General features: G+C 43.1%; 1 protein-coding gene across 1 annotated transcript in view; it reads left to right on the forward strand.

The window, feature by feature from the left end:
- LOC138292687 (cytochrome P450 2D15-like) overlaps positions 1-12,070 on the forward strand; it is a 404,725-nt gene that overhangs the window by 221,862 nt on the left and 170,793 nt on the right. Inside the window, exon 5 of the mRNA XM_069231408.1 lies at positions 10,574-10,747. Within this exon, the coding sequence (XP_069087509.1) occupies positions 10,574-10,747 (174 nt within the window). The remainder of the gene's footprint in view (positions 1-10,573; positions 10,748-12,070) is intronic.

Consider the following 12,070-nt stretch of genomic DNA (forward strand, 5'->3'; position numbering starts at 1 on the left):
TTTCTGTGTAATGGCATAGCTGATGCAAGGATTAATAAATCAGGGCCAAAGGAGTATGAAATTCTGGGTGGGCAGGAAATCCCAGTAATAGTAAATCGCGTCAAGCTCAGCCGAAAGATAGCATGATGTAGCAATGGGTCATGTTCAGAAATAAGAAATCTGCTGCTGCACATGTTAGTACTGCTAATTGAGCTTCTAGCCGGTATGGTCCGCAGACAATTGTTTGTGATAGTCTGAAAAGGAACGAGGATGTTTTGTTTAGCAGCAAAACAGCTTCCCCTAGCGTTATCTGTTGCACACAAATCAACAGCCCTGGAGCTCTCGGCTGTCATAAGAGTACTGGGTCCTTGGCTGCTAATGAGTTAAATAAGAAGCCAGGGCCCTTACAACCCACCATTAGTGCAGAAGGGGGATTTAATGTTTTCAATTCGGACGTTGTCACTCCTGAGCCCTCATTGGCTACTATTGTACAATTCATTTGGATTGATCGCTCTGACGCACTCCAACATTATGCTCAGGTTTGGTTGTATAACCTGCAGCTGCAGCAGTCACTTGTTGAAATAACTAGGAAGGTCTCAGCATTGATTTCTCAAAGGTCTGAGCTCCCAAAGTGGGTAGCTGAAACCGAAGAGTTAGGATGACTTCTTCAAAGGTAATTAGAGAGCATGGAGCTAGACTTACTCTGGTACAATCCAGGTCTGAGGATATGGAGAATTGTCAGTGTTTCAACAACTTCGGGGGTCTTTGGGGTCCCTGAGGGAAAGGAAGGAGAAAATCCTTGACATTTCATCATTCAACTGTTTGATGGCTTTTCCTGATCTATCAGATTGGGATCTAGATTGTCAGATCCAAGGAGCACACCAGTTTCTGCTCAATCGTGATACCTCTAAAGCTAACAGAGCCAATCCTTGACCAATTTTGATATATGTAGGCAACTTTCTTTTGAGGCAGGCAATATTCTTGAAGGCTCGTCCATAAGCACCAATGATCAACTCAATTACTTTCTATGTGCAATCAGACTTTTGGAAGCTAACAATTGATCGGCAATGGAAGCTATGACAAATGATTGATTCACTGAGAGTAGTGGGGGCTCAAGTTTTTCTCCAGGAACCTGCTTGGTTGAAAATTGTCAAAGATAGCCAATCTCAGATTTGTTGTACAGAAAATGATACTGCTAGGGTCAACAGGCAGTGGCAAGATAGAAGCCAGGAATCGGACTCATAAAAATGTTTACTAAGCTGCTTTTCGGTGGGGGGAAGTTCTGATTCTATTATGATCTGTTTGAAGATGGAAGGGGTCCTTCTAGTTTTTCTTGGTTATCAAACATCTCAGGGTTTTCGATGATCCTTACTTGTGAGGCAGCGGGAATGGTGTGTGTGGTAAAGGCGCACAAAGAGCTGTCCCTGAGGTGTGACAGCTGAAAGGGTGGGATTATTTTTAACTTCTGGTTGGGGGGGTTCTAGTTCAGGGGGAATTCTTCACATGATTTAAGTATCTTATCTGTGCTTTGAGCTGATGGGCTATTAGAGGGAGCAAGAAAGAATGAAATGGAATGATCACGTTATCTTTTTGTTGGTGAAACCCGCAATCTGAGTGGATTTTGTTGGCTTGTCCTATAGATGAATTTTGTTTTCAGAAAAATGCACAATATGTCTGAGCTCAAGTTAATGTGTTGGATTGCTGCTGTACTTAATCACCTTTTAAATTGTAATTTGGTGAAAGAGGAAGTATCTGTTCATAAGACGCAGATTTTGTGTTTAACTGACCCTCAACTCTCATATAAGGATCAGTTACTATAAAGACTGTTGGGGTATGATAATGTTGTCTGTACCAGCCAATCAGTCTACATAAGGGGGGATTGCCATACTGCTCTTGACAATTTGAACCTAAAGTTCTGAAGACTGATTATGACTCTAAAGGTAGGTGAGGGTCTTTTCAAATTATGTTTTTTTGTAGGAACTAGACCATTTGTGCTCAGAATGGCCTAAATAGTGATGACCTGGGCCTTTTTGACTGGTTACATGTAGAACCTTTGGACTGGTCAGGGGAGCAAATACCTCTGGGTGATTTCAACGTCATTATACATTTTAAGATTGCTACTATCAATCAAGCTTCTCACCCTCATATTGTCAAAACTAGAGCATCCATCTCTGAGACAGTTGAGGCATGGAGGACCTTGAATCCTGATAGTCCTGGGTACACTTTTTTTTCCTCACTGCATAGACATATTTTAGTATTGATATGGTCTTTACCATACAGCAATTGATTCAATGTGTTATTATGGAGGTGTGTCCCAAGATTACTTCAGACCATAATCCCATGTTAGTGTCATTGCAGATGACCAATATTAGAAATGAGTGGTGCCATTTTACCTTTCACCGAAAAAATCCTCTTAAACTCTGATTATAGAATATTTCACTACATTTTCATCGCCATTGTCATCAGTGTGTTCCTAATCCCACAACCACTCAGTGACCCTTCTTGTAGATTCATAGGTTGAGAGATTGTGCAGTGTCTGATGAATAATGCATTATTTGCTTAGAGAAATAGATATGACAAAGATGAGGGTCTGGTTTGAACAAAACTCTGGTAGTCATTTGTTATCCATTTGGCAGGAGTGGATTTGCCTTGACTAGTAATGTATTTTTGGCAGTTTGTTATATAGTTTAAAAAAGGAGGCTGTGTACTAACAGTTTCTGATTAGGTTAACCTAGTCTGGGATGGATTAGTAGGATGTGAAATGCCCTGGACTAGGCAGGCTTCTGTTTATACTTCTAATCTGGCAGCCACTAGGGTTGATAGGCGGGCTAATTTTTGGGACAGTGTCAACATGGTACCCCCAAGGGAACTAAGCCGTTATGTTGCAGCTCTTGACAGGAATGGCTAAAGCTGCTACAGCCATGTTAGGTCTAGCTCCTGTGGAGATATGAGGTGCTGCATTGAGGGCAGCTAGTTTCTGAACTTCAGTGATGTTAGCAAAGCAAAAACCATCCAGATGCTTCAGGTGCTGTTTCTGCAGTGTCACTCTCAAAATCTGGCATCCCACAATGAAAGAAAAATGCATCTAATGAAAAAAAGAAGCCAGAAGGTACTAAAAAGAGTGTCTATATCTGTCAGCAATCTTCTTAGGATTTAACAGAATATTTTATTTTAAGTTTTTTCCTTGATAAAATCGGGTTTGAGCAAGCACTGCAGCTGCTCACAGTGGCTAACAATAGAATGCTGTTCCAAAAGACATTTAACTCCAAATATGCCTAATCAAAACAGTGAATTGGTCAATTCCATAAATCCACAGTCTATAATGTCTACCTGTGTAACCTACATTACGGGCCTGATTTATAAAGACCCTCTGCAGTCGTGGCAGAATCTTCCACTTGTGAATGAATCTCTCTGCTGCAGTTCTAATTGTGGAAACTCTGCCACAAGTGTAAAGACTCTGCCACGAGTGCGGAGACTCTGCCATGACTGCAGAGGGTTTTTGTGAATCGGGCCCACAGATTTTGTAATACTATGCGTTGGACACTGGCCCTCTCTGCAGGCTCACCCTAAAACGTTTTGCCTTTTATCCTCCACATTTTGCCGAACTTATTTTTGTTGGCCTTCAGACTCTGTGCACTTTACCTCTGGCGAAATGCTAAAGTGCTTGTGCTCACTCCCCTGAAACAGGATTACATTGGCTATACCCAATTGGCATATCTATTTTGCCTGTAACTTTCTTGTAGAGTGGTAAACCATATACCCAGGGCATGTAAATAAAATGCTACCAGTAGGCCTGCGGCACTGAGCGTGCCACTCACTTACCTAGCATCTAAAACATGTCGCAGGCCCGCCACTGCAGCCTGAATGCAGTTTTAAACTGCCATGTCGACTTGGCATTAAAACCCTCTTGCTAAGCCGTAAACTCCCCTTTTATTGCTTATAAGTCAGCCCTACGGTAGGCCCTAGATAGCCCATAGGGCAGGGTGCTGTGTAATTAAAATGTTGGATGTACCTTTAAGCTTAACATGTCCTGGTGGTGAAAATCTCCTAAATTCATTTTTCACTACTGTGAGGCCTCCCACAGGATAACATTCAGGATTCTTTTTTACATTTAATGAGCTGCAATTCCTAATTGGGAGCAGGTAGCTATGTCATGTTTGGTTCCCACGGAGTTGTAAAGCTGGATTTTTCATTACAATTTTGAAAATGGCACTTTTTAAAATGTGGCATTTTCCTGCCCCTAGCCCTTTTGTGCCTGAAACCTGGCCTGGGTCACATCACTGGGTGTAACTGACAGTTAGACTTTGTGAATTACTCCCACACAGCCACACAATAGAGTGATTATGTGTGACTCAATGGGCCATCTGCCGGCAGGTTGGGGGGGGGCGGAGTGGAGCACAGCCTGTGCTCTGCCTTCCACAAAGGGCCTAACAATCCTGCATTGTCACTGCAGCCAGCTTGGAGCCATTTCAGGGGAGTCTGAAAATTCCATTCAGTTTAAAGAAACTTTCTGGAAGCTTCTTTCACCTTTTATAAGAAGGGCACCAGGGTGTATAAATAGGACATTCAGACCCACTGATCAGTGCAACACTGGAACTGTGGAAGGACTCTACACCTACACCCAGGACTACCAGGAGTGACTCCAAGGGCTAGTTTGCTGGCCTCCTGTTCTTAGTCACAGGGACATAAAAGACTCCCACCATCTTGAACCCAAACCTTAACCCAACCTGAGTGAGTCCTGAATCACCAAGAGGTGCCCCACCAGTCCTGGACCCTTGGTTGTGGTGCTAAAGGTGACTAGATGGGCAATTCCCAAAACGTAGGACTTCATTTTGTCCAAAAACTGCTCTGAGAGCTGGGAGGAGACCTGGACCATCCTGCTCGCCTATCAGGCCGAGGTGCATCACTGGTTGGATTGACTTTGCAGCTTCTCCTGCTATATTCTTCTCCGCAGCAACAAATCCATTTCATTGGTCCTTTGCCAAAAGGGTATCTGACCTTATAAAGCAGTCTTTGGCTACAGCCCTCTGCCTCCACCCGCTGGAGATTTTTCGACTTCCATTTTGATGACTACGTCCGAACGTAAAAATCTTCACTGTGACTTCAACCTAAACCCATTCGATGATGATGCTCCCTCGTCGGACACCTCCTGCGGCCTTGGCCCACTGAACTTCACCTTCTCAAACACTTTACCCCAGAATTTCTTTTAAGTCCAAAGGTAAGCGCTGACCAGTCCCAATCGACTGCTTGTATCCGAACTGCGCTCCATTGTGGTCAGCTATATTTTTACTTTGACCTGGTCATGGGGAACCAGATGTTTGCGGCTGGGGCGTTGATATTTTAGCCGTTAGTTTTCACAAAAATGTCATAACTTCTGTTCTACTAATTAGATTTTTTATGTTTTGGTGTCAAACAATTTCTTAAAATTACTCTATTTTTCTAAATTGTTTTGGGATTTTTCTTGTGATGTGTTTTCACTTTATTACTGTTTGTGTGCTGTATAAATACGTTACACATTGCTTCTAAGTTAGGTCTGACTGATTTTTGTGCCAGGCTACCCAGGGTTAAGCACATGGTTAATTTAGTGACTTTTTGTGGTTCACCCTGTAGAGGGTTGTGGCTGTTAGTTGAGCAGGGCTCCCACTACATTCAACCAACAACCCAATTTCTCACACTACAACAGTTTTCGTCAATATTTGCAAACTCCTGTACTGATTGCCATGAATAACGTGACAGTAACAAGGTGCTGTCTATCTTTCTCTAGGTCACTAATTATCACACGCAAAGGTAGAGAGAAGTGATCAGGGATGTATCCACTCCACTAGCATTGGAAATTCGATAATATCACAGGATAGTGTAACCCCCAACAGAACAGTCTTAATTCCAAGCCCTGAAACAATGTTTAAGAGACCCTCACCTGCTGCTTCCCACTCGTGGCATGCTTCATCATCGGAAACATGGAAGGCTTGGAGGATGCAGTAGGTGAGACGACCTTGATGGCACCTTTGATGAATGTGTGACGACAGGGTCTGTGCACCTCTATTGCTCCGTATGGGGCCATAATGAGCCCATATGCTAGGGCATGGGCTTGTGTTTACATTAGGAATCTGAGGTCCTGATGAAAGCCACGTGACCCAGTTGGGCAGGCCTGGCTGAAACATATAGAGTATGTTTAACTTTAGATGTAAGAGATCATTGTTTTACTCCAAATCTACATGGTTTTCTGATTTTTTTGAGCAGACAAGGAATTGGAGATAATTCTAATCACAGTGATGACAGATTCTACTCAGCCTCAAATCTATAAAGTGCTCCCTCCCTCTGGAGGTTGAGCCCACCCCAACACATTAGGTGTGGGGTGTGTTGCCCTGATGATGAGGAATGTCACTACTGGGTACTAGTGGGTGAGGGTCTCTTAAATTGTTTTTAAGACTTCAAATTGCTACTGCTCTTTTTGGGTTCCACTATCTTGTGATTTTCATATCTTTCTGCAAGAGCTATGGTCCTTTATTTTCTCTGTAACACAGAGCTTAAGCATCAGCAATATTCAAACCTTGTGTCATGACAGTGTGCATGGAAAGGTCAGAGAGACCCTAGAGAGGTATTTCAAAGACTTCTTACAAGTTCAAATGTCTGACCTTTTGGTAAAAGAAGAAGTGGTGGAAGGTTTATTGTTTTACTTGTAGGAACTGTTTTCAGTCTGCAGAGGTGCAGAAAAAAACAGCAGATCAGATGAAGAATCATAGATGTAGGGCCTAAATAACAAAGGTAAATTTAGACCAAAAGTCTAAGTTTAGCCAAAATTCTAAGTTTAGACTCGTAGTAAAGTTAGACTTTTGGTCTGAGTTTAGACTTTTGATTTAAGTTTAGACCAAAAGTCTAAACATTGACCAAAAGTCTGACTTTAATACTAGTAAAGTTAGACTTTTGGTCTAAGTTTAGTCTTATGGTTTTGCGGCAGACCTTCGGGATCCATTTGTGCCTTCTGGAGAAGTCAGAGTGTGTGAAAGCAGGAGGATGCAACTGAGTTGACTTGGCGGGTCATGGTGAGGGATTAGTCCAGGATGAAGCTGAGGTTGCTTGAGTGGTTATTTGGGGTGGGGGGTGCCGAGGGTCAGTGGCCACCAGGATTCATCCCAGGCTGAGGTGGATGCTCCCAGGATGAGGATCTCGGTCTTGTCGGAGTTGAGCTTGAGGCAGCAGTCCTTCATCCAGGTGGCAACGGCTTCCATCCCGTTGTGGAAAATTCTTCTTGGCAGTAGTGGGGTTTCAGTCAGTGAGATGATCAGCTGGGTATTGGACAGTGTAGATGATATTCAGCCTGTGGTCCCTGACCATGGATGCGAGCAGGGCCATGTAGATATTGAAGAATGTGGGGCTCAGGGAGGAGCACTGTGGAACTCAGCAGCTGGTCTCCGTAGGTTCCGGCAAGTAAGGCAGGAGTCTGACTCCCTGTGTTCTGCCAGACAGGAAAGAGCATATACATTGTAGGGCCTTTCCGCAGATACCGGCTGCATGGAGCCTGGAGTAGAGGGTGATGAGTGAGACTGTCTCAAAGTCGGCCGATAGTTCCAGTAGGACAAGGGCTGCTGTATGGCCGTGGTCGAGAAGCAAGCAGCAAGCAGATGTCATCTGTGGTAGCGAGGATGGCTGTCTCCATGCTGTGATTGCTCCTGAAGCCTGATTGGTAGGTGTCCAGGATGTTGTTGCCCTCGATGTGATTCTGGAGTTGAGCGATAATGGCCGTATCAATGACTTTGGATGGCAACGGCAGCAGAGAGATTGGGCGGTAATTCTTGAGGTTCTGGGGTTCGGCAGTTGGTTTCTTTTAGAGAGGGCGGATCTTGGTGTGCTTCCAGTCCTCTGGGAAGGTGGCTGTCGCTATGGACCAGTTGAGGGTGTGTCGTAGCTCGGGTGCAATGGGTGTCTTGGCCTTGTTGAAAATGTGTTGAGGACAGGGGTCTGTAGGGGCTCCCGAGTGGATGCTGCTCATGATGGTGTGGATCTCGTCTGTGGTTAGGGTGGTCCAGCGGTGTAGGGTCTGTGGTGGTTCGATGGGTTGGCTCTGGGTTGTTGGAGGGCTCGAAGAGTCTTGGGATCTGAAGCTGTTGTATATGTCTTTACATTTCCGGTGGAGGAAGTTGGCTAGTCCTTAGTGGCAGCTAAATGTGAAGTGTGTCTGTCAGGCTGAGAACAGATGAGACTGACAGACACTCCACATGTTCAGGTCAGGCAGCAAGCCTCTGCTGAGCAAGATTTGCTCTAAATGCACAGGCGCCTGGCTCCCTGAGCTGAACTTTGCAGGGCTGAAGATGTCACAGCCCTGTGGGTGTGTCCTCCTCATCCCGGCAACGTGCTCTATGGTCCTCCCCCTCATGATGAGGTGGAGCGCCATTGATAGCATCGGACCTGGGCACATCATTTTTAACCCTGAAGTGCCCAGGGCTGAGTGTCCATCAGGGATGCGTCGGGTGGGGTCAGCAGCCTCATTGACCCATCCCACTCCGTGACAAGTAAGGGACTGCCGCCCCCTCTTATTGGTAAGCCTATGACAGGAGGTAGTATTCACAATGGTCAGGAACCACTGAGGCTTTCCTCCAGCTACCCGAGATCACCACTGAGACCCGGTAAGTTTTATTTTTTTATGTTTAGTGTGTGCATGCGTGTGTGTATATATATATATATATATATATATATATATATATATATATGTATGCATATGTGGGAGTGAGTGCTTTGAACAGGTGTGCGTACATTTGTGTGTGTGTATGTGCTTCTGAATGGTGGGTGAATGGGTGCATGCAGGTGAATGCACAGGTGTGAGTGAGTGTGAATGTGTGTGTCTGTGACCCACCTACCCCTACTGGTTGAATTACCACCCGCTGCTGGTTTTTGAGGACCCTGGTGCTGGCATATCTCGTCTCAGCCCTAAACAAGTCTTTTTAATGTGTCAACTTAAAGTCATTCAAATGCTGAAGAACCTCCCAAATAGTTGCTCAGGATGTGCTCAGTAGCAATGAGATTGTACATTCCCACTTACAGTTCAGCATTGTTGCACTTAGCTCAGTCTTTCGGTGACTTCAGTCTCCTCTATCTTGTTACTAACACCTTCCAAAAGTTTTTTTTCAGATACTGCGTTCACTGAGAAATGACTTTTTTGTAGTGCCTTCTGAATCTGCGCATCCTATGTATGTTATTCTGACTCTGGAGCTAATTTGACGTTGATTTCTTGCACAATTAATCTCTGTATTAAAAGCACTCCAAATGCCTTGTACTATCTGATTTACATGTTTTTTTTCTAAAGAACTTGCTTTTCCCATGTCTGTGATCGATTAAATGGCTCATGTGGATGTTCATATAAGGGATTCTGTGGGCTACACCTATGCCCAGAGAGAGCCTGGTATATCTTTTTATGCGTGGAGACCCTACCCCGACTGCGGAGTTTCCGCAATCGTAAAGTTACTATTAAGTCGCAGTGTTGTGAATTCTGAAAAAGAGTAAAGTCACACAAACATGTAAATATATCTTTGCTTTGTTTGGCAATCTCTGGAGTTTCAAAATGTTTTTCTTTGGGGCTACGACAAAGACAGTGTTACAGTAATCAAGTCTCGATGGCTCCAATGCACTTGATAATTCAATACAATGTGGTAATTCAAGGCATGTGAGGACTGTTCTCAGAAATATAAAAAAGGAGTTGGCATTTTTAACTGTTCTTATGATGTGGTGACCATAGTATAGCTTTGTACTAAACTGGCCTCATATGAATCAAGGACAGCAGGCCTTCACTGGTATTATCTTTTATGGTTTTGCTGATCAAGGAGATATTTGAGATGGGTCTATGCTTTGCAGGCTCCAGAGCATGATTGATAGAAGGTTACTTCAGCAAGGGAGTAATAATTGTGTGCTTTAAGGCATTTGGAACTATTCCTTGTTGAGGTGAAGCATTTATAATTATTGTCATGTCCAGATCAAGTTTCTGAAAGAGACCTTTTCATGTAGTGGTTTGACAAGGTTTGACTGGAATGTCTTGGAATTTCAGCTAACAATCTGCGTTGCACACGAGAGCAATGCTATGACAGATGATAACACTGTTTGGATGTCTGAGGTTTCATTTGCTGTTATACAGATTTATTATGAATGTACTTTTTTTAAGCTAGTGGTAGAGTAGACACAAATGTTCAGAAAGATCACAATAATTCTGAAAGAATTTACTAAGTCATTTAGCTGTCATCAAATATTGAAAAAAGAAAATAGACATACCTTGCATGTCACAAGTATAAACTACAGACTGTTACAAGAACTTCATATTCAACATGACTCCAGTACTGGCTATATAAAAATTATAACATGTTCTAAACTACTGATAGGTAAACATTGGACGTTTCCCACAATCTCCTAATTAGAACTTCTTTTGATTTCAGAAATGTTAATCATAATGGAGACATTTCTATATGTGCATTTCACTTCTAACCTAGAACCATTAATGCATTATTGATCAAATGTCAGCCTTTATCATTTCTTTTGCGGTAGCAATAGAAGTGTGGAAAATGTCTACTAAAGGAGCATTAGCTAAAGGTGTTCTTATTGTGTCCTTCAGTTGGCGAACGTGATCCCTGTCTTGGTCCACATCCCTGGAATGGCACGGAAAACATTCAAAGCTCGGGACGATCTCTTTGACTTCCTCAGGGGCATCATCGCAGAGCATAAGGAGAGCTGGGACCCAAACCTGAAAAGGGACTTCATTGATGTCTTTTTAGAGGAAATGGAGAAGGTAAGCGAGGAACTGTGACATTCATCTCCTTTTTACTAGAGGATGAAATCCCCTTTATTTTATGTTGCCAGATATTTTTATTGTGCTTAATTGTTGGGAATGTTGAGACAGTTGTGTTTCAGCCTGGCAAGCACACCCTTTGGATCACTTTTTATTTATTAATTTCTTCCTTTTCTGCCTTTAGCCTGCCATTGCTGTGGTCCAGCACCCAGTTGAATAGCTAGCTTGCTGGATACAGGGACCCTTGTGGTCCACTCTGAGTTTTGTGAGCTCTTGGACAGTTGCTAAATGTGTTGTTGGCAACACCGAGGTCAGCCTGCCTCCACTGTACCACTATGTATGAGTAAGCATTCCAATATAGTTTCTCCTTGGCTTGCAGATACCTGCAATACTGTGGCTGCAGTTTTGTTTGTTGTTTTGTTACCTTATTCTTATGTTCTTGAACTCCTAGGTTTGCAAGCACTTTTGAGTAACTTAAAATGAGGTCAAGTATCTCATTTTTGTGGGAATGTTTTATGTTTCTCCATTTGAGTAAACACTATAGGCAAATGAAATGGCTCCCTCATGAACACTCTGTGATCCTATGGACTTTCATTTTTCAGGAAATACCAAACAATTACATAGTCTCCTGAACTCAAAGACACCCTAAGCTATTTTAGGTCTCAATAAAACCAGAAATTTCAGGCAGTTAAATGAAGGGCAACAATGACTTCTCACCTGTCTTGGAAGAATCTTTTAAAGCTCTATTGTCATTTCTTATATAAACAAAATGGCCCCATCAAGCACCATATGGATTTTGTGAATTAAACCCATCACAAGGCGAATGTATTAACCAGCGCCTCATTCGCTTCAGGTTTCAAGCCAAATTAACTCAAATATTTATTCATTAATACCTATCTTTAAAAAGCCTAACCTGGATACACACAACTCAGACGACTGCAACCTAGTAGCACATTCGCGATCAAGTAGCAAATGAATGCTTCTTGACCAAACTATTAGAAAAGATGGCCGACAGCCAGTCGTGGCTGACATTTACTTAAATGAACAACATCCTTTGTGATGCACAGGCCATTTTCCACCCTTGGATAAGAACAAAACCTATACCAATATCTGGAATGGATGGGCTCTGAACATAGTCTGGTTCAAATAGGGCGCTAACCTGACCATCCTAGACCTCTCTTGCATCTGATGTAGTTCATCACCCAACACTACTGGTTTGGAAATGTGGGTATTCTAAAACATACATTGGAAGATCTTGTCCTTCCTCTCTAACTGAAACCACATTGTCTCCCTGCCACCTTACTCTGCCACTCTTCTTATTCC

Source organism: Pleurodeles waltl, chromosome 4_2, assembly GCF_031143425.1.
Source record: "Pleurodeles waltl isolate 20211129_DDA chromosome 4_2, aPleWal1.hap1.20221129, whole genome shotgun sequence".
Lineage (NCBI taxonomy): Eukaryota > Metazoa > Chordata > Amphibia > Caudata > Salamandridae > Pleurodeles > Pleurodeles waltl.